This window comes from Parasteatoda tepidariorum, chromosome 5 (assembly GCF_043381705.1).
Source record: "Parasteatoda tepidariorum isolate YZ-2023 chromosome 5, CAS_Ptep_4.0, whole genome shotgun sequence".
Taxonomy (NCBI): Eukaryota; Metazoa; Arthropoda; class Arachnida; order Araneae; family Theridiidae; genus Parasteatoda; species Parasteatoda tepidariorum.
The window spans coordinates 57,858,075-57,885,037 of record NC_092208.1 but is presented as its reverse complement, the minus strand read 5'-3'; the positions used below and the strand labels follow the sequence as shown (position 1 = coordinate 57,885,037).

At 27.5% G+C, this 26,963-nt stretch overlaps 2 protein-coding genes across 4 annotated transcripts in view; one reads left to right on the top strand and one right to left on the bottom strand.

Annotated features, from left to right (window-relative positions):
- Positions 1-1,248: 1,248 nt before the first annotated feature.
- LOC107437377 (DNA polymerase delta subunit 3) lies at positions 1,249-19,673 on the top strand. Its single transcript, XM_016049364.3, has 14 exons — positions 1,249-1,601; positions 3,853-3,908; positions 4,690-4,789; positions 6,264-6,371; positions 8,267-8,328; positions 10,023-10,128; positions 10,230-10,400; positions 11,194-11,310; positions 11,424-11,481; positions 13,261-13,411; positions 15,961-16,004; positions 16,085-16,165; positions 17,168-17,344; positions 19,250-19,673. Exons 1-14 carry the CDS (start codon positions 1,542-1,544, stop codon positions 19,399-19,401), a joined length of 1,443 nt encoding a protein of 480 aa, XP_015904850.1. The 5' UTR covers positions 1,249-1,541; the 3' UTR covers positions 19,402-19,673.
- Positions 19,674-22,593: 2,920 nt separating this feature from the next.
- Positions 22,594-26,963, bottom strand: part of LOC107437395 (uncharacterized) — a 548,903-nt gene continuing 544,533 nt past the window's right edge. For all 3 annotated transcript variants that reach the window (XM_071181486.1, XM_071181487.1, XM_043042375.2), the window contains exons 2-3: positions 25,143-25,293; positions 22,594-22,968 (exon numbers count right to left, since the gene is read on the bottom strand). In XM_071181486.1, the coding sequence (XP_071037587.1) occupies positions 22,705-22,968; positions 25,143-25,277 (399 nt within the window). In that variant the 5' untranslated portion in view covers positions 25,278-25,293 and the 3' untranslated portion in view covers positions 22,594-22,704. The remainder of the gene's footprint in view (positions 22,969-25,142; positions 25,294-26,963) is intronic.

Sequence of the window (26,963 nt, the reverse complement as noted above, 5' to 3'; positions counted from 1 at the left end):
GAAACAAGGTGTTGCAGAGATAATAACAAATTCAAAAATTTTTCCAGGGAAGTCTATTTGACCAGGTAATCCAAAACATTGCTAGATGACTTCCTATTGCTTGGCAGTAAGCTATTGTTACCAGTCAATCTAAAGAAAAACTTTCAAATTCTTATTTTTAATCAATATATATTTCTGTTATCTTACAAGAGTCTAGCGCCTCACTTCTGAAATGACCCTCTTATCTAGAAATACAGCAACATACTGCGCTCTTTGGAATTGATGTTTTCTCTGTCTGGGAGTACTGCAGTGGTTGAAAGAGGCTTTTCAGCAATGAGCTTACAAAAAAACACATTACGTACTAGTCTTAAACAAAAAGCGTTAAGCGTAATTATGAACATCCACTTAAATGGAAAACCCCTTTCATATTTCTGTGCAGAAACCTCTGTAAATCATTGACTGGATTGTGGAACTGGATAACGTAATATTTGTTTCATTTAAAAAACGAAGTACCCTCGGATAAATTGACATTCCAGATAACTTGACCTTTGCCATTTGTCATTTTTATTTATTTAGAAGCTACGGGTTAGTTTCAAAGGAGGACGGGTACATTGTTGGACAAGCCGTCCTCGGGGACGGGTAAATTTTTTGACTTTCTTCGAGCCCTGGTCGATTCAAATTACATTCCCTTCAATTATGACCCGAACGTAATATGAACTTTCCAGAACTGAAGGATGATCCGCATTCAAACAGTTGATTTACTTTAAAATATACTGCTCAGAGAAAAATAAAATACAATAAAGTAAGTAGAGTCTCCTGGTCAATAAGAAATATTGAAGAAAAAAAAATGGTGAGCGAAATGCTATAAACAAGATGACGAAAAAAATAAGTGAAATACTCTAAACAAAAAATGAAGAAAAAAACATAATGAGCAAAACGATGTAAATAAAAGGGAAAAAAAAAAAAAAAGCAGCACTAATCAACTAGTAGTATCTATTCATCGAATTTCTATCACATATAAAATTCTGGAAGGGGAGAAATGTGGCATAACTACCACATACAAATATTAAATACTAAACCACTAATATATTAGACATGTTAACTCTATAGATGATAATATATTGATAATAACTATATCTCTAAAAAGTACCTCAGGTTACTAAAGGTACCTTTTGATAGATGATATGATGAAACTGGTCTTTTTCGGAGACTGTAAATCTCGAACTTTTTACTCTACTTACGTCGGAAATGCGCAGGCGCTCGTAAAACATTACAAGAATTCCAAAAATAATTCAAAGACGCTGCAAAGAGCTGAAGTAGCCAAATCTTGGAAACATGAACAACGATACAGCGATAGCGATGACAAAATTAGCCAATTAAATTTATCCATCTAATTATGTGACTCGGCTGCTAAGTGACGTCTATCACAAAATTATTTTGGGATGAACTGAAGGGACGAGAATCTTTGTTTTTAAAAATTAAGTTAGATTCGCGCGCGGATTATGTACATGACAGATTTTTTTCCTGTATTATATATATTGTGTTAGCAGACTGAGAAAAAAATGCCTCCCGAAGAATGCTTTGATAAATTAGAGCAACTAATATTGGATGAAAATGAATTAGTATATATTTTTCCTATATTAATTTTTATTGCATCATGGAATAGTTTTATTTGACAGGATTCATTGATTTTCCAGAATTAACTCAAAATATTTAAGCAATACTATCACTATTATTTTATAGAAATAAAAAAATAAAACCTGTAAAATGAAAGCAGGTTTGGTCTATATTTAGCTCTAAACTGAATAAAAAGGCTCATTTTGTTACATTTGTTGTGTTGTTACTAATATACGTATATACTACCCCACAATAATGGAGGAGACACTTAACTCAGTTTTTGACATGTTTTCAAATTTCCCAAATAAGTAAAGGTTTATTTTATTGCTTGAGAGATGTTTAGTTTATGCCATTTTTCATACTTATCATTAAGATTTAGAGAGTTCAGATGTTTGGAAGACCCACTTAGAATTACGAAAAAAAACAAGTATTTTTGAACACAAAAAAGCAAAAGCTTGTAACTTGAATCGATTACTTTTAAGTTATTAATTGAAATAACATCATAAAATTTCATAAACCTTGAGTAAATATTTATGGAGGTATGGACATATTGTTATAAAAAGCTAATTTTTTTACTGTAACTTTAAAAATACAATAGAATCAAACAATATTTTTTGGAGTAATTTNAAAAGCAAAAGCTTGTAACTTGAATCGATTACTTTTAAGTTATTAATTGAAATAACATCATAAAATTTCATAAACCTAGAGTAAATATTTATGGAGGTATGGACATATTGTTATAAAAAGCTAATTTTTTTACTGTAACTTTAAAAATACAATAGAATCAAACAATATTTTTTGGAGTAATTTAAGATTAATTACAAAATTATTTATTTACAATTTTAAAATAATTTGTTGAAAATTAAAAGCTATACGTATTTAAAGTATTTTTAGCGAGATATAAGCAATTAAAGTAGTTCTTTAATACTGTGCATGCATAGAAAAAATTTAAAAAAAGTTTTTTTCTTAATTTTGTAGTGAATCATATTTGGCAACTAATGGAAAAAGTTTAATTTGAATATCTTAAAAATTTAAAAAGTTTCAAGCGATTTTCTGCATAGTTTTTGTACTTATGAAGCGAAAGCTAAAAATAATAAGGAGTTATCCACAAATTTTATTTTGTTTCATGTAACAAAATTCGATAACAAATGATAATACCTCACAATAATCGTCAGGAAACCTAAATGTGATGGTATAAGGAAAGACAACATGCATTCATGGAAGTCTCATTTTTAATAAATCATGTTTAATAATACACAATGAAATTTGTGGAAAATCCCTGATCATTTTTAGTTTTTCTTCAAAAAGTACAAAAACTGCTTGAAAAATTGTGTGAAACTTTATAGATTTTGAAGATATTCAAATCAAACTTTTTTTATTAGTTGCCAAATATGATTCACTACAGAATTCAGAAGAAAAAAATTTTTCCACTCATGCGCAGTATAAAAGAACTACTTTAAATGCTTATGTTATGCAATTTTTAATGTTTTTTTTTACTAAAAAATTATTAAGTTTTCAAAAAATCTAATGCGATTTAAAATTTTGTAATTTTGAATTGCTCCACAATTATTGTTAGATTTCATTGAATATTTAAAAAGTTTTAGCAAAAAAAAAATTTTTTTTTTTATAAAAATTCCCATATTTTTATAAATATTTACTTTAGGTTTATGGAATTTTGTGCAGGTATTAAAAATAACAGCTAAAGTAATTGATAGAAGTAAAAACTTATTGCTTGATTTGCTGGCACAGGGTGTTCAAAATTACTTGTTTTATTACGTAATTGTTTTTGTTCAAAACTTTATTTTAATTTTGCAAACTACATTTCAATAAATAGCATACTTCAGTTAAAATGTGAAACATTACATAGGAGTAATAAGTGAAATTTTCAGGTGCTATTGCTATTGTTAATGGTAATTTAAAACATATACATATAAATATCATTAATAATGCTTTACATTTCAATTTAAGAAAATGCCTTGAATAAAGAAATTTTTATTTATAGATATAATCAAAAATCAATCTTAATTATTATAATAAATTTTTAAAAAAAATTGTGTGTGTGATTATTGATTTTTTTATTTTATTAAACTGATAATATCACAAAACTTAATATTGTATTTAGTTACTGTATTATGTGTATAAATTTTAAAGCTTGAGAGATTCCTTACTTTTTTGAAAAATTAAAATTACATTGTTATTATTTTAAATCAATTTACATGTTTTATTTTTTAACTAAAATTTTCTTTTCAATTTCAGGTTACCTATAAAATGCTAAGTAAAGAATTAAAGATACATGTAAATGAAGCGAAAAAGTAAGCTATTTAACAAATTAATATCCTTGAAATGAATTTCATATGTGTAACATAAAAAAAAGTGTACATGAGATAGGTATTTATTAACAATGCTCTTAAATTGCTGGATACAAATTATTATGTTTCTTAATTAAATTTAGTTACTTAGATTATAAGAATAGCTTACTTTGTAACTTGATACGAAAATTTCTACAAATTTTCCTGAGCATTAACTGATTAAACTTTGAATAATACAAAAGAAATAGGAAAAAAAAAATATTAGAAAAATGCATATGCACTTAATTTTTTTATCTTTCAAATTTAGAGATCTGTTAAAATGCTTCATTGTTTCAAGATATTTATAATACTTATTGTGATATTTTATCATTAAAGGGTGAAATTTTCTCAGTTTTTTCATAAAATATAATTTTTTCAAATCATATTCTAAAATGAAATTAAGGTGAATATAGGCTTCACAGATCTCAACTATTAATTTTCCTTTATTCCCTCCTTTTCTTTTTCTTTTTTTAAATCAGATTTCGTTAATAAAACCATTTGATTAAGTTCTATTGAATAGATAATGTTGGGAGTTTGCTTCTGGATTTTTTAACATCAAAGTTTTTAATCACTATTAATCATAAAAGTTATATTTTTTATTACTGTGGTTACTTGATATTACTGTGATATTTAAAAAAAAAAAAANAATATAAAAAAAAAAAAAAAAAAAAAACATCTCTGTCTCTTTCCTTAAGAAGCAGTTTATCAACTGGTTTAGTTTTAGTTTAATCTGATTTATTTTTAGATTCTTGTCTGAATTTTTCACAGCACAGAGCTCAAAAGGAGAAATGAAATTATTTGCTCATTATTTCCTCTCTGGATTTATTGTAAAGGATGGATTTCGTGTAAGATATATATTTATTTTTTAAATACTTTTAAGTTCTAATTACAATTCCACATCCTAAATTTAAACTTTAAAAAATATCTTTTTGTTTTTCTTTGTTAACTATTTTTATTTTGGTTTGTTTACTTGTATTTTTGTTTGTTCCCATCTTTAAAGTAAAAAGAATGAAGTTTATAAGATTTTCCTATTGATGCTCATCTAGATTTTCTATGATAGAAGTGTTTTTAATGTTGTAAAATTGTATTTAAGAAATTAATTTACACAAAAATCTAATTTGTTAAAATTTAAAAAAAAAATCTGGTTTTTAAGAATTGATGGAAAAGGGAACTGATATTTATTGTTATTAATTTTTAATTGGAGAAGAATAACTTCTAAACACAGTGTTTTCACTGCAGCGCGAGAACGCGAGAATCTCGCATATTTTTTTCTTTTCTCGCATTAAAAAATGATTACTGCGAGAAATTCGCGCATTCTCTAAATCAATTTCAAAATTCGCGAATTTCTCGCATTTTGGAAGAAGCTTCGAATTACGCTACTTAGAATAAAATCCGTTTCACTTTTCTTCCTGGATCTTTCATTATTTTCAACATTTGCTCCGTTATCTAGCTTCCCTATTTACCAGTATTGTTCAGAACCTTTTCGAACAACAGAACACAACCGAACCACGGAACCCCTTTCAGAACACATTTCTCTGCAACCACGTGTTTACCGTAGGTAAGGTTTTTTTCATGTAAGACGTTCAAAATTTTTTTTTGCACTAATGTAAGATGGACAAATACATAGTAAAGGCAAAATCTTCTATGATGATGCACCAAAAATATTCAATGCTTAAAAAAATAGAAGACGTTAAAAATTTAGTATAATAAAAGAGTTGATTTTTTTTTCAAGTCTATTTGTGTTTTTTTAGTTTTTAGAAATCTCACTTAACTTTCTGAAATCTCACCCTGTTTTTGAGAAAGGGTGAGAAATTCTCACCCATTTTTTTTCTATGATGAAAACACTGAAACACCATAACAAAAACAGACAAATTTCACATAAGAAATTTTTTTTTTAATTTAGAAGCTTGTTTAATGATTTATCTAAATTGGTCACTCAATTTTGAGAATGGTTACTTAGTTTATATAATTAATGCATAATCTTTTTTTTCCCTCCTCCTCCTTGAAACATGCATAAAAAATAATAGACTCAATGATAAAAGTGGGTTTTAACATTCAACAATTTATTTAAATTCTCACATTAATAGACGATTTGTTAAGCACTTGACCTTTCATTTCATTATTATTTTGAATATCCCAAACATCCCTCCACTGATAATTGATGAAATTAGTATGAAATGCAGTTTTATCATATTAAATGTAGTGTTATGTATGTTATAAATATAGTATTATGAATTTAATATTGAATGATATTGAAGCTGTGTTTTCCTTTTAAGAACTACTTCTTTTTTTATAACAAAAGGAATTTTTTTATTTTAGTGTAAAAAAATAATTATTGTATCTGAAGAAAAACTTGAACAAATTAAAAAAGAATTTGATGAAGTAGATTGCATTCACATTTATTCTGTTAATAAAGGAGGAAGTAGAGTAAGTATTTCTTTCAAATCTTTAGAATACAGCTGTTTCTAGTTACTAAGTTACATTTAGTTTAAAAAGATCTTTAATAAGAAAAAAGTTTTATGTCTAGAGTACTTACATTTTTTTTAAGAATGAAATTATTGTTTCAAGGATAAAAAAAAAAATTATCCTGTTAAAACCTATTTAATTTAAAAATCAAAGGGAACACAGAAGTAAAATAAAATTTTGAAGTATTTACAGTTAAATAATAAATTTAGAGACGGAATAATCAATGTTTGATATACTTACATGGAAGGAAATCATGAAAGGTTTTAACCTGGTTTTATTAGAAAAGACCAAAAGCAAGAAATGTGGACAAGCAACAAGCAAAAGTTTCCAATATTAATCAGGAATTAAAATGATTTTAAAATGTCAGTGATCTGGCCAAATAACTCAGAAAACAGACAATTACTATACTTTCGAGATCTTGGACTGTTATTCTTAAGGCATCATAAGACCAAGTAACTGATCATTAACTAGAAGGTCTGATTAAATTAGAAAATCAGCAGGTGTAAATGGAAAGGTAAAAGCAGCAACAGATCAAATGTTTTAGAAAAAGCCTTCATCCAGTAGTGGATCAATAATGTTTTAAGATGATTGTAGTTACTTATTTGAGTTTTTCACTGTAAAAACTCGGTTGAGTAAATTCATTTCCTAAGTGAGAGAGCGTATTCATTATATTTGTATTCCTCCATATATTTGTAATAAGAAATTGTGTTCTATTGTGAATAAATTGTTAATTTTATTATAGTATAATGGTTGGAGATTAAAAATGTCGTTACAATTAAGCATGCATTGTATAACTTTTAACCAATATTGATGGTGGTATTGGTATGCATATAACATTTCAATCAATATTTGAACAGAATTATTTGTAGTTTATATCTATACATATTATGTTTAGATATAAACTACATATTTCACTTTTTCACCTAAAAACTATTAACTAAATATTGGAGTTAAGTCGAAGTTTATTCAGTATGGATTATTTCTACTTTATAATATAATATAGGTCAGTGTTTCCCAAACTTATGACTTTTGTGTACCCTTTCTAAATTTTTTGCAACGCTGTGTACCACCAATAAAAAAATGAATGTATTTTTTATTATAAAAAAATGCCCAAAAGTTAAAAATCACAACTGGCTGTTGACACCACTAATTATTAACTGTTGACTCTGCAAAAAATAGCCAATAGAAAAATAAGCAATTGTAAATTTTCATGACTAGCTTTGTTTTTAAAGAATTTTTTTTCGTTTGGTGCAAGATATTTCGCATAAGAACGCGTACCCCCGCTAAACTGTTCTCGTACCCCTGAGGGTACGCGTACCACACTTTGGGAAACATTGATATAGGTGAATACATTATTATAGTTGTATGGGGGTTAATATTAAGTTAAATTAAAAAAATTTTTAAATGTGTGTGACAGTTATTCAAGATAGTTTTCAGTGCCTTTATATGGTTTAACTTTATTTATCAATTACTTAATTTCGCAATGACTTTTGAGATATTGTAGGAGGAATTTTGGCTTTTATAAATTATAGATTGAATAAATTTATATTCATTTTTCATCGCTCAAAGCTAAACTGCTGAAACTTGCCTCTTTTTTTTTGGTGCTAATTTCTGAAAATTGTCATTCTTGTATTGCTAATAATATTTGCATATTGCTTATTAACATTTTATATAACAATAATCTGATGTTATATTATAACAATAAGCTAATGTAACATTTGCATATTGCTAATAATATTTATTAAGATTTAATGGTTTAATTTAAGTTTTGATTTATATTTAAGTATCTATATCAAAAATGATTTTTACTTGCTATAAAATAAAAGTTATAAATAATGACACCTTTATTCTTACAGGATGATTCTTCAATTTTTAATTCTCAGAGTTGGTGTAAGAAATGGGCTGAAGAGCATCGAGAGTAAGGATTTTTTTTAAAAACAAAATTTCATTTTATTAATATCATGAAAAACACTTCCTAAAAGCTAGGCTCTCAAATTATCCTTTCCTCCCATTTTTTTCATATGTTTCATATTGTCTAAATGTAGTCAGTATGTCTAAATAATGAGGCATACTTCCCTTCATTGATCTACCAGCTGTGCAAGTGGCCCTTCTCATAAAAATGTTGTGCACATCTACTATATATCATATTAATTTACCCTATTGTATTCAATTTTTCTATTTCAATTTTCAAATTGTTTAGCGAACAAAATGTGATTTAATTTAAAAGTTTTTTTAAAATTTCTAATGGCAAAAGAAAATGACAAACTCTTACAGAAAACAGTGAACAACAAGTAAGAGAAAAAAGTCACTATCTCATTAACAGATGTCGGGCACTCTAGTAGCGCCTCGCCTCAGAGTCCCCACGCAGAGCTTAGCATCTCAATAGATGGTTCCTGACCATCAGTTCACTATTCGAGCACAATGGGCAATTAGATCAGCGAGAATGCCGATGCGGCAGAAGTGGTTCACCAGGCAATCGTCGCCCACTGCAAGTCTGAATGAGTAGACTCGCTGCGAGATGTGTTGCGTGCCGAAGTTGGTAGATCTCTTAGCCGTCGAGACGTTTCCGGGGTAGGAGGTGAATCTACCATCGTACTCCTCATTAAAAATTTTAAAGCAATTCTTTTATTTTTACTGATAAATATGTATAGAGAATGTCTGTTGCTTTGTAAACACATTTCTTAGTGGAATCAATGCTTTTTTGCAATCACTTTCCCGAAAATGCAAACATTTACATTGTATCAAAATTTCTTTAGCTATCAGACTCTCTACTGATGGATATTTGAATTCGAATGATTTGAGCACCCATAAAAATTTACTATAAGATGGAGTGATTAAATCGGAAGGTTAAAGGTTATACCTTATTTATTATCTGTTTTACGAAACAACTCATTCTCAGGTATTACATAATCAAACTAGTTCTTTTTTCCATGTTGTTCCAGCCATAAGCAAAAGGTTAAGGGCAGATTATTTTTTATTACTTTGATTACTTTTATTATATTGACGATAGTGTATAGGTTTCATTAGAAAGTGAAGGATCAGGTTTAAAGGTTTGGATCTTTCCTTTAAGTAAAAATATGTACTTACTTCGTTCAGTTTCTTGTCTGAACTGATTAACAGCCGAGTCTTTCATTTATTTTTACTTGAAATAGTAGGAAATCAATGAAAAGAAGCAACTTTAAATGTATTACTTTCAAATTTGAATTAAAATAGTTTCACTTACTGAATTGTGATTTCTAATGGCAAATTAAGCTTTAAAAATTTTCCTTAATTAATCTAATAGTATATTTATATTCATATTGCCATGGAAAACTGAGGAAGCATTTTCATTTCTTGTCAAAAGTTGCTATTTGGTTACGGACTCAATCAATTAGTAGAACCAAAAATTTTAGTTAATGGTAGGTATAGTCAATATTTATAAAATTTTTTGTATCAGCATATTTAAAAATTTTCTTACTTACAAGACCTATTATGCGGCAAAGTATTAACTGATTTTTCCAAATTTTTTATACTTGTTTAATCTTTTACTCATTAATTATTTTTTCTAGTATGAATTCTTACCTTTTTTTTTCTTCTTCTAGAAATGAAAATTTTCTTTTATATATTGTTTAGATACTCTGCAATAAAACATACTAATATAAAAATTCAGGCGCCTGCTCTAACAAAAACAGAAGTTAAGAAAAATGATGCCAAAGTTGTTTCGTCAAAGCTCCAACCGGTGAGAGATTCCTTTTTATTTAATTTGACTAATCTGAATAATATTGTACTGTTAAAATTTACCATAATATGTTTTTGTAAAAATCATTGTTGATAATTTAGGTGAAAACGAAAATGGAAAGTGTACCATCAATATTTCAAAGTAACAAAAATGAAGTAAAAAGTAACTCAGTCTCTTCAAATAGGGAAAATTCATCTAGTGAGGTTGCTAATGCTTCTGAAAATATGGCTATTGAATCGAAGTCTTCAAATAGTGCAAAATCAAATCCTGAGGTAATGATTGTTTCCAATTAACTTGGATTTAAGTCATTTTCTTTTATTAAATATGTAATGATCTCATTGACATATAGTCTTTTGTAATGTATATTGTTTAAATATTTAATAATACTTGTCTTCTGCTATAAGATTGCCAAGTAAGGTGCATATTTGTCATTATCCAGTAATCACTCTCACAAACTGGATCAAAGTAGTAACCAATATCAGTTATGTTATATGCACTAAACAAAAAATCATGTGAATTGACAATTTTAATGTAATGATTAAAAATAGTTATAGTTTTTGTTTGAATAAAAAAAAAGTTTTAATATTAATCTAATTTAAGAATATAATAACTGTATTTTATTATTTAGCTATTTTAGTTGTTTAAACTTTGGGAAAAATATAATTTTAAAAAATTGCGCACGTAGGATTTTTTTCCTGTTTTGTTAAGAAAAATTTTCTTTTGTTAAAAAACTAAGCAAAAAGAACAAATACGAAAACAAAGAGAAGCAAGTGTCAATTAAAATAAGCAATAATAAAAAGCTATTAAATTTAGTTTTGGAAAATTATTCAATCTGCTTCTAATTTATTAACACTAAAAGTTTTCATTTTTCGCAAATTAAATATTTTTTATCTAATTTAAAATTGTAAATTTATTTGTTGAAAATTTTCACTAACATGTTTTGTAAGAAAAGATAGTTCTCTAGAAACTGCTTATTTTTTTGAACATTTCCTTTAGGAATATTATTTTATATAAAGAAAAATAATATTTAATAATAATTAAAGCTTGTATTTAAATCTTTATTAGTCTAAAGATCCTAAAAAGAGTACCTTATCATCATTGTGGCAAAAATTGGAAGATAAAACTAAAAATGGGAAGAGTGAAAATTCTAAGTTAGATTCAAAAGGCAAGAATAAGATGCAGGTACAGTTACTGATCATTAGTTTATTATCATTAGTTATGATTTATGTTGATCATTAATTTATTATAATTCATTTTCAAATGATTTTCTTTAATTATTTTCTAATCTGTTATAGAGTTCTTCAAAAACTGTTGGAAAAAACAATATAATGTCTATGTTTTCAAAGCAAGCAGGTAAACTTGTATAACTTTAATATTACTCACTTTTTTTAAAAAAAATATATATATTATGCATTTCTTAGAATTTATGCATACAAATTTAATTACAAGTTAAGTATGTTTTTTTTTCTGTATCATTTTTGACTTTTTTTTTCCAATTGATTAAAATATTTTTTTTCTAAATAGAGTTAACAAAACTTCTTATCTGTTTGTTTAAATATCCTTGTCATATCTTGCTGGCTGTTCCGATGTCCAAATAGTTTATGTTTTGTAATATAAGATTTACTATTTTTTTTAAAATAAAAAGTTAATAAATTCATAGCTGCCAACTGTTCTTATTAAATAATATTTGTCCGGATTTTGTAGTTTTGTTCCAAAAATATGATTTTAGGTGAAAATTTTCTAATTTCTCTGTATTTTAGCACCTTTTCACTCCTTATACTGGAAGTAGGGCATGTAATTTTTCCACGAATACTGCAGAATGTCACATTATGTTTTTATCGCAGGATCTCAAGACAATTGGTCTCGTACTTATAATCCAAGGAAATTTTGAAACCTTTGATAATCCTGTTAACGAGACATTTACATGCATGTGATTTTTTGCCATTTTGAATATTTGGAACTATTTAATATTATAGTTGATTATTTATTATCAACCATCAATTTTTGTATTTACCTGATATAAAATGTAAGCATTGCAATTCATATTCATACGATTAAAAATTCGTACATAGCGATTCCTATTTAAGCATTTTTAAAATTCAATATTGCAATTTGTATTTACTTAGTTTTAATATTAAACATCATTTTTTGTATTTATACGTGATTTAAAAACTAAGCATTGCGATTCATATTAAAGCGATCTGAGGATAATGCATCTTGATTCTTATTTACATGATTTAAAAATTCAATATTGCGTTTTCAATATTGCCTTTTTGCGTTTTAAAATCCAACATCACGATTCATATTCACGCAATTTTACAATCCAATATTGCTATTCTTGTAAGAAGTAAGTTTTTTCTTGAATTAGTTACTATAAATGTGTGATATTCTTTAAAAGTAAGTAATTTAATTAAAAATGTCTATTCAAAAAATTATGTTAGATATGAAACATGCATGGTTTATGAATTGATATTGTGATATCGATTTGTTACGCATATAAGTTTTAGGATTTTTTGCTTCGGTCACTATTCCCTCTGATTGGCTTATCATGCTTTATGTTCCTATTTTTGTTTTTAACAGGTCGGCAACTATGTAAATTAGAAGTACATTTGCAAAAGATACTGTTACCAATTTCTAAATTTTCTATTAATGTCTTAAATTTAACTTTTTTTTCCATTAAAAATGCATTTCCCCTAATAATAAATCTAAACTTTAATGAAATTTTCTAGATAGAAATATTATTTATCTTGAACGAAAAAAATAATTGTCAAAATAAAAATTTACAATTCGGATTGAAATCAGGATGATATCTGTTGTATAGAATTGCATTATTATATCAATAACTATGGAAATAAGAATTAAAACCTTATTTGGTTGTTTATTTTAAATTTATATTTTAAATTGTCTTTCTGAAATTATCTACTAAAATAATGTTTTCTTGAGGCTTAATTTAAGTTTTTTATTTTTTTGGTTATGAAAAAGGTTTNTTTTTCTATGATGAAAACACTGCTTGAGGCTTAATTTAAGTTTTTTATTTTTTTGGTTATGAAAAAGGTTTAAAAATTTTTTTTATTCACAATAGACACTACCACTTGTTATTTTGGAAACATTCTTATGCTTTAAATTTTTTAGAAAGGAATGCAGCCAATCCTATTAAAAAACTGCCTGATGCTATTCCAACCTTGGAGAAAACTAACAACAATAATGTGCCTTCCAACGTAGAAAAAGAGTTTGAAAAACTTGCTGTCGTGAAGAATAAATCCAAATCCAAAACTTCTCAACGGTATGATATTGAATTATTTATTTTAATTATGTAACTGATATTGAGTGAGATAAACAACCTTGGGTCAATGGTGCCCACTTCAAATTTCTCTGAATTATGAAATGTAAACAATTATTTAACAAATGACTACTTTTCAAACAATTCAGTTCTTAGTTTCCATGGGACATCATAATTCTTTATTTAGTAATATTTCATTTATCGATAATTTAAAAATGTCTCTCAGAAAAACAAACTATAACAGACACAATTTAAAACATTAAAGAAGTTGATAAGTTTAAAAAACTTAAAGTACTGTCTTACTGGATATGATTTGACCCTTTTTGATTTAAATGCACCAATCAGATTTTCAATTTTTTAATACATATTGTAAATTTTCATTTTGATTAAAAAGTTTAAAAAAGAAGTTTAAAAAAATACAGCTGCTAGAGCATTGGAAAATACTTTGTACTGAAGCTAGTAGTTTGTTTATCGAAAAAAAAAAAGAAAGTAAAATGGAATATTTTCACTTTAAAAAAATAATTAAACAACTTTTTTTTACTGTACAGCCAGATCATTTTGAAAAATGTTCCAAAAGCTTTATGTCAGGGAAGTAGCCCACTCTAAGAATAAATATAAAGATACTTATAAACCAGGAAAATCTATTAGAATCATTCATTTAAGAACTCACTGTTTCAGAAAAAATGCTCTGACATAATTTTTGAGTAATTCATAGAAATGTTTTGTTAGTATTATGCATTGTATCAAGTATTGAAAGAATGTGTGTAGGCTGTTTTGGTAAAAAACTTGAAAACAAAATGCTGCCTCTATTTAAAATGATCATAAAATAAAAAATATCAGTTTCTTCAATTTAACGTAATTTAAGTTACACAGATTCAAATTATATAAAATTAAAAAAACTAGGAAAAATACTATATTGTATTTAATAAAGATATAAACACATTCAAGTACCGAATTGTAATAAGCCTTTTCATTAAATTTAATATTTGAATGAAAAATATTGTTGCAAATATATTTGTATATACACACACATGCATACAAGTGTGTCTATATATATATATGTGTGTGTTTATAGTATAAAATAGAATGGGCTGGCAAAACTTTGGAATAATGCATGCTTCTGACTGAAAATATGTCTTTTATTCAGTCATTTCCAATCATAGAATGAGCATTCAATCTTCATTGAAAACTATGGGCTTAATTTTATATGTTAGGGATTTTGATAGGAAAATTTTGTAGGTCTTCCTGATCACGTGTGCTATGAAGGATAATTCAACAATTATTATAGGCCAGTATAATATTGTTAAGAGTTTTCCCCAAATGGAATTCTTATTTTTTTAGGGTAGAAACTTATTATGTGAATGGGTTTTGTTCTAAATGATGAATTAAGAAGGAATTTACGCTAAGAAGTAATATTAAAAGATTTGTTAAAGCATTTTATACTATGTGTGTATAAAGCAGAGCAAAATTGAATTAAAAATATTGAATACTTAATTTCTAGTTAAAACAGCACTGAACCTCTAACAGGGTTCCCACGGTACTTGAAAAACCTTGAGAGTTCTTGAATTTTGTTGGAAAAAAATCAGAGCTCCCGAAAAATCCTCTGATTGAATTCCGTGTTAGGGTCCTTGAAAAGAAACTCCAAGTGAAACGATAGAGGGTGAGGCTTAGGGTTGTTTGTAATATAGGTTGTAGGCCAACCTACAAATGACAGCATAGTTATGTCCCCCTGTAGCTATCAGTACTTTCCAATTTTTATTTATATTGTGATTGGTGTATGCGTGCATTCTGTTGTTTTGTCTCTTGTTTTTTAATTTTTTTTGGGGAGGGGGGATATTTAATCAGGTATTTTGTATTAATTTGCATTTTCTTTATATATATAATATTTAGAAATTGAAATTAATAAGATAATTAATTTTATGTTAGTTGTAATTATTTATATTTTGCTAGAAAGCAGTGAGAAATTTATTCTTACTTATATCCCTGATAGTATTTCAACTCAGATATCAATGAGAATTTCCTAAAATTAGATAAAAGGAGTGAAAGTTACAATTTGCATGTGAATGTTAGTTAGGCTGGGTGGCGCAGTTGGTTTGTCGTCGGCCTTCTGAGCCCAAGTCTGCGGGTTCGATCCCCGGCCCAGACACCGGATTTTCGGGATGCAGAAAATCCTCAGCGGCCATGTCGTATGATTATGCGGCATGTAAAAGATCCCTGGAGTGCCTTATTGGCTCTTGGCATTTCCGGCAAAATTAAATTCCTGGTGCACTTTAGCATCCAAATAGAGTGTCGGTGCTGCCATTTAGTGTGGCAGAAACTAGACATCCAAATTAACATGACCAACGGTATCTCACCCATTGTGGTGGTCACTGAAAGAGTGGATACCATCTCTGGAGAACGCACTAGGTCTGCTCATCGGCAAGACCGATTGCGCAGCTCATTGGAAATAAAAAGAAAAGAATTTTTAGTTACGCCAGTGTTGTTTTTAATTATGGGTGTTTTAAAAAACAATATTATTTTTCATAACTTTTGATTTATGTTTTATTTTCCAGAAAGACTAAACGATCATCAAAACCAGTTAGTGATAATGATTCTGGTAAGTCCTTTTACAGTTTTCAGTTTATCTAACATTTATAAACACTATTCTAAAATTTTATTAATAACAATGATTTACAGAGGAAGATGTGAAACCAAAGAAAAAGAAGCATCGCAGAATATGTACAATGGATGACTCAGATTCCGAAAGTGAAAATGAAGGTATTTTTTTATTTACTTATTTTTACATTCTTTTGTTGTTAAACAGAAAATTATATAGGAACCAAATAAAATCTAAAAAGCAATCACTACAATTCTGTGTACAGTGATGCAGCTATGCTCAATATTATAAATAATGCTTAAAATAAAATTTATTACCACATCCAAAAGTTAATTCAATCCTCACTGAGTAAGCAGCTTCTTCTTTAATAAATTCCGCTGCATATAATGAAAATGATAGATGAAACTTAGTATTTGAAGATTTCTATAACAGCAAGTTAACTCTAGATTCACATAAAAATCAAATAAAATTTAAGTTAACGTAGTTTTCACATTATTTACCTTTTCATTATTTATCACATGTGAGAAAACTGATTTCATACTTATACCTGATTTCTGTTAATTTGCTTCCTTTTCTTTTTTTTCTTTATTTCATGAAATAACTGTTTTCAAAGTTTATCGCTGATTCTGCATGAAATATTTTAATAAATGATATATGAATGAAATATCTCAATAAATGTTAAAAATGATTATAAGGAAAATTTTGTTTCTCATTCCGAAATTGTGTTAAACCATTGTTTTTTTTTAAAAAAAACTTAAATCATGAATTTATTAATGTAGTTTGAACAAAAACTAATTATTATAAGAAGTAATTAAAGAATAAAAATATTAAAAATAGTGGTCTTTTAATGGAGATTGTTTCCTGCACATAATTGGAGAATATGTCGATTCTTAAATGAAATTTATATATTCTAATTAAAAGCTGGAGTGAAATGCTTGCAAGAGAGCAACGGGTAAAATCATACATTATCAATACATTAACAATAATTAAATACATTAACTTTAGTATTAAAGGAAAAATTAAAAAAATTATGTAATTCACTGATAATTTCTTTTAATGTCTATTTATTGCATTTTTAAAATATTAATTTCAAAATTACTGTGAATTAAGAAACTTTTTATTAATGAGTAGCAATATAGTTTATAACTAGTTCTCTTTAACAGAAGAGCAAGACAGAGCTCAGCGTTTAATGACTGCGACAGATAATGACGATGTACCTATGGCTTTAAGTGATAGTGAGGAACCAATACCACCCACACCCCCAGTTTTGCCCAATAAAGGGAGAGCGAAGGTTTGGAAATCTGTGCAAAAAACTTACCAAGATGAAGATGGCTTTTTAGGTAAATTCAGTTGATAATTTAATTGAAATATTTTAAATGCAATTTTTTTCCTTCACAATTCTTTTGTTTGAACCATACTCCTGTAAAATGCTACACATAACTTTTGATTATTTACTTATCTAGTTTTAACCTAGCAGGCTGATAAGGTGGCCACTCTCCCTGAAGTCAGGGAAAATCTTAGATAATTTTAAAATACCATTGGAAAACCTAGAATAAACGGGAGAATTTGCAATTTCCTCAGGAAATTTTTAAAATATATGCTAGAAACAGTTTTGTACCTATGATCACATATTACTGCTGGTTCTTTTTTCCATCTATTTTTTATGCACTGCAATTATTAACTGTTAATTAATTTATAAAAACTTATCTAGCTATATGATATAATTAATTGTCCTCATCGCTATTTTAATAAATAATTCAGTTCTGTTAAATATTATGTATTATTTTGACTTTCTATTAAACAAAGGTTTCTTGGGTTAAAATTAGACGTTGTAAACAATTAGAGTGTCAAACATTTTATTCTTGAAAATCAATTCATATTCATCGTTAGCTTTAATAGTTAAAGATAATTTTTATTTATTTCTTTTTATAGGGATAAAACTAAAAGACTTTAAAAGTGTAAAGCCTGAAATAGTGTAAATTTTTTTTAATCAAGAAAAACTTTTTCTGCTAAATGTGATGTATATAAATATTTTTTCTTATAAATGTATGAAAATTTTTAAAATTGAACTAATTTAGATCTTGTAAATGTGGAACATTATTTAAATTTTTCTCTGAAATTCTCGGGTAATTTACTTTTATCTGGAGTGGGGCCACCCTGACTAATTTTTAGACAAAATGTGGTGTGAGCAATATGCTACAGTAATAGCATTTTTTAAAAAAATTATTCATATTTTGCCCATAAGAATATGAGTTGTTTCAATTATTACTTTTTTCAACTGGGGTTGTTTAGAGAATTATTAAGGCTGGCAAATTGAATTAACTAAAATACAAATCAATATTGATATTAATTTATTATTATCAATGTCTTTAAGCTAACTTATGAATCAAATGTATCTATGCTAGAAAGTATCCTTATTGTTTAACTAGATTTTATATTCAGTTCATTTTTTTAAAAAAATGGTCTACTATACAGCACAACATTTATAGCACTGAGAATTGTATTATATATGTATGTACATATATAAATTTACATTGGAAATTTAATCTAGCCTTTTTTATCTATTCTTTAACCTCTTTTTTTAAAAATTAAATTCAAAGCCTGTATGTGACATAGGGTCACCAATTTACAACTAACAATTTGTAGACTTTCCTTCTTTAGGGTGCAACATATTAAAATTTCTGGTATGCAATCGCCTGCACCTGTCTATCGACCTCTGATCAACATGTGACTGTTTGGGTTTAGTTGCAGCATGAATCTCTTTTGGCACTTCTAAAACTTAATTGATGACACCGCGCTTCGAACAGACATCCTTCGGCTGCGATGATGGATGAGAAAGGGACTATATGCTCCAATTTGGAGAAGCCCAACTATAGATGGTAAATTTGGATGTTGGTTCAGCCCCTTGCCGATAAATTAAGCTTCTTCTCCATCATCACAGCTGAAAGGTATCTGATTGAGGCACTGTCATTAATTCAGTTTTAAATGTGCTAAGGGAGGTGCGTGCTGCAATTAATACCTAATACTCAAAACATCTAAAGTGTCAATCAAAGACGCCGACAGACAGGTGCAGGCAATTGCATACTCAGAAATTCCAATGTGTTGCACCCTAACAAGGATAAGTAAGTGTACAAATTGCTAGTTCTAAATCGGGAAACCGATGTAACACTGTATTTATGTTTATTATTATCTTTTTTAATTATACATCACAGATTTTTTATTTATATATATTTACTTCACTGCAGTTGCAAAGCAAGAAAAAGTACTTGTATCTGGATCAGATAGTGATGAGGATCCTTTACCAAAAAAGAAGAGCGTTAGTAAAGAAGAACCTAAGCAAAACACCTTTTCGTACCGAAAGCAAGCTTCATTAACAAGTTTCTTTAAGCAACAATGAAAAAAGATCTGTTCCTTAAATATTTCTGAGAAAGAAAAACAGAATAGTGCATTTAAATTTTCAGCATAACTATTTTATTTAATGTTTATGTTACTGATCATTTATATGTCTCCTGCTGATCTCGAATGCATGAATTCATTATATTAATCCTTTTATCTGTCATTAATCTATAGTCTTATATTATGATGTTTTCTGAAAATTTGTTTCTGCTTTTATGTGGAATTGTTGTTCAGTGGCTGTACCATAAATAAAAATAATATTTTTAAAATGTATTTGAATTTTTTAATTATAACTTAGTTGTGATACATTTAGCTCAACCACTATAAAAGAAATGACTAAATTTTCCATTATACTGAGTTTTAATGTTCAGTACAGTACATAAAACTTTTTACTTTCATCCTATTTTAAAAAAATTTTTATAAAACAAAAAAGTTAAAAGTGCTTCTTAAAAATTTATTGGCTAATACTTAGAAGAAGTTGGGAAGACCATCATTGAGAACTGCATAGCGACTAATTTCTAGAAACAGAAAAAGTCGCAGCAGAGGTAGAAGACCTGAAAGGACAGAAAACATGGTGCAAAGCATTTTCAAAAAGTGCTTATTTTTGATTTTCGTTTTTAAAAGCCTTAAAAGGGGTTTAAAAAGTCCTTATTGGGTGTTTTTAAAAAGTGCTTAATTTTATCTTGAGATTTTTTCTTTACAATATGGTTTTTGCCATGTATTATGCAAAAGCATGGTTTCCACATTGTTCTATTCAAAATTTTCACAATTCATTCAAACACAATGCATCTGGGCGTATCGTCGGTGCATAGCGTATGAAAGCGCTAATCATTATGTTTGATGAAATATATTTGCAGGTCTGTATGTGTGTATACTGAGCTGGTTTCAGTGAGGAAGGGATTTTTGTACTCTCATGTGCAACTCTGCTTCATATTCTAAGTTTCAGGCTTCATTTTTCACCCTCAGAAATCAAACTGAAAAATCTCTCGATCATTTTATGATGGCTAATATATAATCAAGAAAGAGTTCTTTGTCAAAAACTAGATATTCCATTATGATCATGTAAAGTCTTGGAAAATTATTTTGCATTTTGTTAATGTATATAGTGTTTAAAAGGTGCTTATTTTTTGTTGAGAGATCTGGCTATGCACCCTGGAAAAATGTCTAGGAAATACAATGAAATAAGATTCAATATTTAGTGCAAGAATAATATTGATTATTAAGAACTGCCGAAATTGTAAAAATATACCATTCGGTTGCTCTGCAGTCTAGTTAAATATTATTATACATATTTAAAAATTTTGCTGAAAGAGCCTATTTTGTTGATGAATTTGACATCAAGTTTTCTTTATAATTCCAAACTTTTTGCATTTTATAAGTGGTTTTTTTCTCTAAATTTTGACCCTACATCCTTAGTTGCAAGCAAAAATGGGAATTTATTAACTCCTCAAGATTCTTTTTTTATACGCTTTCTCTAATTTGAAGTTAAAAGATAAAAATAAAGGTATTAGTTGGCATAATATTGCCAAAGTAAAATTGTTACTTTTTATGCAACTAACAAAAAATTGCTAAGGATATTTATTATTTCCCAAATTGCATTACCTAACAAAAAATCATGTTAATAGCGATGGGTAACAATAGGTAATAGGAAAATTGAAGGTAATGATGGGTAGTAGAATAAAATATATTCAAGGGAATAGGTATATATTTTTTTGGGTGCAATTTATGTTTCTAGAAAAGGAACTACGTTGATTGTGAATCAATCACAGGGATTGGTGATCAGAAGAAAAATCTCAGTAAAAATATATATATATTGTTTATTAAAATCTTGTAGTTAAAATTACATTATTTATTCAAAGACACAAATTTTAAATTATTTTTTGATGAAGTGGAGCAACGAACTATTTTATCAACTTCAACATAATATTTTCACCCATATATTTTAAACTAACTGAATCAATAGTTAAAATTATTATTTATCAATTAGTTGTCTATTAATAGTCAAAACTATTGTGGTCAAATAATAACAATTTATAACTAGCTATTTTACTTGATTTAAGTACAAAGGAGGTACCTAAAAATGCATATTGATACATAAAACAAATTTTGGACTGATTTTCTTCTCATAGGTTGTCTATGTTTACCAAAAACTTCTTAAACAGTTTTAAAAGTGTGTTTTATTTAAAAGGGAAAATAATCATTTGAAATTCTTGACATAGTGAAAATCAGAGTTATTAAAAACAATAAAAAGAGGAAAAACTATGAAAATTTGTGTTCCAATCAAACACAAAACTAGAAATTAAATCTGTATGAAGTAGTAGTTTTAAAACTTATTAATTTTTTGATAAAAAAAGATGACAATTTTCTTTGAATTATAATTGTGTAAAAAATGACATTTGATGGAGTTTTTAAAGGAAAAAAATTGTTTTCCATTTAAACATGATGAAATTTTAGGAGAATTAAGTTAAAGGAATCAAAATAAAAATTTGACCTGTTATATTTACTTTTTTCTTCAGCTTAGAAAGACACTTAAAAAAAATTTAAGAATAAAAAGTTGCGAGTTTTTTTATTAATTTTTAAATATGAGATATTGTTAATGTTTGACAGACTCATCACGACTGGATGATATACCTGTTCATTACATCTTTTCTTTCCGGCATCCCATTAATTTCAAATGAGTCAATGGTAATTTACCTTGAATTGTTTCTAAACCTGTTTAACACAGCTATAAGGTGCTCACTAATCAATTAACCAAATTATCAAAATTTATTGAAAAACTGATTCACTATAACTAATTACAATTTTGTATATAATGTGGCTTCTGGAAATATAGTAACAAGTGGGAAAGGCCAGCCAGCCACTGATTGAAATTATTAGTATTGTTTGTTTGAAGACTATTAACTAATTTTATTTCTTAAAATAGCTACAGTTAATGTCTGCACAACCAGTGGAGTTATTTAACTTCACATTTCCGTTACATAAGACTAGTAAACAGCAATGCAATAAGTTAGCAGCATAAAATGGGCATCTGGCTAAATAGCAAACATCAATTACAATATATCTGTAATATCTTAATAGAAAAAAATAGATTTTAAATGTAAGTCATCTATACCTAGTTAAAAGTTTCCTTGTAGAGATTAGTGCTAAAAAGAAATGTTTTCTTAATATATATTAACTCATATAAGTCTTTAAGTAAGTGATGCAAAAATTTATTTATTTACACATAGCACTTTATTAAAAGAATTAAAAATATACAAAAGAAAAAAAATGACACAAGATTGAATATGCCACTTATTATTGATCATTATTTGTTACATGTTTCTGCTATAACTGACTTTTCCAAAGCAAAATCATAGTCTTCTTGATATGGACATGAATTTCCAATGCTTCCTATACTTTGGGAAACACTTTTCCAGATTTGATCCAACTTCGATGAAGCATACAGGCTTGAATTTATAGTAAAGGGTACATCTTGAAGAGGCATGATTGGATGATGCTTTTCTTCTTTTTTGATAATAGGAGTCGGTGTGAAATTGTCTGGCAGAAATCGAGCAGTATTGGGGTTTTTCTAGGAACGAAAGAGAAAAATTTATGCATGTGAATGGTTAAATAAAGATTTTTTTTTAAATTTTATAATTGCATGCAGTAAATGACAGTCACTTTTTCTTACATTTGTTTATATAAGCCATACAAAACCTTGATCTAAAATAGTATGACACTTATGTAGATCGATTTATTAAATTAAATAAGTCTCTCAAGTCTGAATTGGTTATACTATGCCTACAAATGGTTTATACACCAATCTGATCCAAATTTTGACATAAATACACAGCACTAATTAATAACCAAGATACTTAACCTTATTTTCAGCTAAGTAAACATTTGATGCTCTTAAAACAATTTGACACTGTCCATTATTTTTGCTCCATACGTTCTCATTAGATAAAATAATTAATACATTAAGATACAACAAATTAAAAGGCCAATATTTTTAATTCTGGAGAAATCTGATTTCAATCTATCTTAGACTAAACAATTTAATCCTACTTTTCTCCTTATCCTAACAGTACTTGTTTATATCTTGATATGGCATGTTGTATATATTTTTTACTTAATACAGAAATAACAATATGCAAGTAACATGACAATTTCTTAACTTTATATTGGCACTACAAAAACTAGGTCACATTTTGAAAACTTATTTTCCTGGCAAGACTTTATATATATATATTTCTCTTTAATACCGTAAATGTCTTGAGTCATAAGTAATTGCAGATGAATAATTACATTTCTGTTGTAAAGCATAAAATAGATTGAGATGAATATCAGTAGTTATTTTGTTGCCAAATTAAAAAAGATTTGCCTCCTCTTACTTTGATTTGGCACTTATGATTCATATGAAAAAATTAGAATTTTTATATATTTAAATCTGATTCTGGGAATCTCTGTTGTCATTATTATTTACAATTTTTTTAACTTGCGTATGAATTCAGGCTTGGAAGATCATGATTTAGAAATGAAATTTTAATCCTCAAAAGTATTGGGGGCTCATTCAATATTTTGAGTAAAAATTAATAATCTAGCATAGTTGCTCATGAAGTCAAATAATTATTGAAATTATTAATAAAATGTTATACCATATATTCCTGGTAGTTAAAAACCTTCGAGCAATGCAAATCACAGCTGCAGATTGTTTTGAGTCTTGGATTTTAGAAAGAAGTGTGGGGGAGGTAGAGAGAAGGATAAAAAATTGTTGAGAGAGAGAAAGAAAAAAAAAATTAAAGAGAAAAGGTAAGAAAAATATTTTTCTATCCTCCTCATAACAATTTTTTCTTTTTAAAATCTGACATAGGAAATGAATTGTCATAAGAATTGCTATATACTTTGCACATATAATATTTTCTGAACTATTAGAAAACTTATATAATCTAAAATTAAAAAATAATGTGCAAATATTTAGCTAACGAGAATTGATTTTAAAATTATTTACTTAAATTGTAATTTAACGAAACAAATTGTAAAAAATTATCTACAATATTTAAAAAAAATACATAAAATACATTATTTTTTAATTAAAAAACTTTTTTTTATTAGGTTTCAAGATGAATTGGGATTTATTCTATTTTTTTCCAAAGTAGTATTGTATAAATTCCTAATTAAAGTAATATAAATTTTTAACAAACTTTTTTTATATACTTTTTATAGCCTAATATAAAAAAATTTTGCTTTATACATGCTAGATAAAGCCTACTTATGACAATAATAGACTTTGAAAGACTACATTTGAATTTTGGACTAATATGAACTTATGAAGATAGCGCTGCAGATATACTCAGATAGTTCTGCTACCAAACATACAGTTAGAAACGAAGAGGTAAGTGATGACAACTAGTTGCTAAAAGCAGATAGTGCCATAAGAAAGTATTAAATTATCAGGATAGCTTATTAATTCAATGCATATAAATAATACCTCAGTAACATGTCAAATATATAAATAACACGACATACATATAAATAACACCTGATATGTGAAATAAAGTAGAAAAAAATTCAGATCAAGACTGGTAACCGAAAATTAGCATGCGTTAATTATAACAATATAAATACATTCCCATTAGTACTATCAGAATTAATTGTTTCTATAAATAACAGTTTTCAGAAAAACTAATATTAAAGGAAATTAAAAACGAATCATAATAGAGACGTAGTGAAGTAATTTTTCCAAACGAAACATCCACTTACGGGCAGTGGTCGTTCACCAGGATTTTGTTCCGGTTGTTCACTATGTCCTAGCATAACAAAGTCATCTGAATTTTTATCTTTTTCATTTTCAGTGTTAGATTTCTTTTTTCCAAAGATTTGAAACATATCAAACATCTTAAATGTTCTTCAACTGAAATAGTAAAATATTTACTTATTAAAATATTTATAACACATTTTGAACAATTTTAAAAGAAGCTTTTAAAAAGCAGCTACCAATTATTCTAAAAATATTTTACTCTATCTCTTTGGAGGTCATGCTCATGCAGGAAAAAAATCGATTTGTCTTGCAGTCTCTGTTTATTTTTTTAATTTTACAAACAGATTTAGGGCTATCATTATTTCGGATTTTTATGTCAATATTAGGGCCAGTTTTATGTCTTTTAACACTACATACTTTATAAGACGGAAAAATTCTGGAATTGAGTACAATTCAAAAAATTTTTTGTTTATAGAATAGCAGGACACTTTGAATAAGGATGAAACAGATTTTGTTTGGTACATAATTTTTGTGTAGGTTTAATTCTGAACATTTTACGTTAGTACTTGAGCTAAAATAATTGCTAAATTTATAGGTAACTAAAAATTCATCACAAAATGGGATTAACTTGAAAGGTTTAACTGGTTCTTCGAAATTTAACGCAAGTTCAAAATCTTTTAGCATCTTGGCAATTGTAGTTACATAAACAAGTATTCATATGGAGATATCCTGTAATAACTTTTAAGATATTAGTTATAAATTTATTATACAGTACGACCTCGAAAATCCGGACTTCTGAAATCCGGAAATCTCTAAAATCCGGACTCATACGTCCAGTTCCTCAGAAAAAAATTTCAAAAGAAACAATTTTAACAAAATTGTTTCAAATAAAAATTTTAATGCAAAACCACAACTCTTCTCCAACAATGAAGCAGTTGATGAAGAGGTAGAGGTGGGGTGTGAATGAAAGCTCATAGCTGATAAGGAAATTCCAGTCATTCTTATCAGCTCTGTATGGATAACAAAGAATTTAAAGGGGAATCCCCCTCCTCCTGAAGGGGAATCCCCTCAGAAGGAGGAATTCTTCCATCTCCTTGTTTTTCCCCCTTGTGATGAAAGAAAACTGGTTCTTTCTTAACCTTGAAACTTAGGAGGCGGGGACAAGTTCTTTCATCCCCCAACAAAAAAAGGATTAGTATCAGCTGGTACAGTCTAGTCTAGAAGCAACTTTTTCGGTTATAAGTTGAAATTCAGCTCGCGCTTTAAGCCTATACTTCTAGTTTTAATTGCTAATATTATGTTATCGTCGATTGCTGGGGGGAAATGGCGAAAGCTTGATTTTTAATGTCATTTATTTATTATTTAAAGAGTATATTTATGTTAAAATTGATGTCGGAGGTCTACACACGCGTGATTAATCGCGAAATCGGCCTGGCGAATTCGAAACTTCGATAATTCTATCAATTCAAGTAAGGTATCTAAAATCCGGACCTTAAAAACCCCCCCAGCAGTCCGGATTTTCGAGGTTGCACTGTAGTAGTTATGTATAAAATATTTTTGGATAAAAAATAGACCATTGCATGTTACCCATCTGAAAGGTTTAAAATTAGAATATTTTCTAACAAAAAAAAAATCTCTATTAAAATAATAATCAGATGGAATAAAAGCTTACAGCTGAATACTATAAAATGATAAACTAAAGTTTATAGTTGATGATTAAAAGTTGTTGTGTAACTATTAACTTTATGAAAATTTATAGTCAGACAATGAATATAAGATTGCAGTTTAATAAGAAATAAAATCGATAATAAGATGATGAAAGA

Excerpts from the sequence above, each read along its gene's own strand:
- LOC107437377 (XM_016049364.3), top strand. The coding sequence starts at position 1,542 with ATGCCTCCCGAAGAATGCTTTGATAAATTAGAGCAACTAATATTGGAT. Across the intron at positions 11,482-13,260 it reads TATGTTTTCAAAGCAAGCAG|AAAGGAATGCAGCCAATCCT; the intron begins GTAAACTTGTAT and ends TAAATTTTTTAG. Across the intron at positions 13,412-15,960 it reads AAATCCAAAACTTCTCAACG|AAAGACTAAACGATCATCAA; the intron begins GTATGATATTGA and ends TTTATTTTCCAG.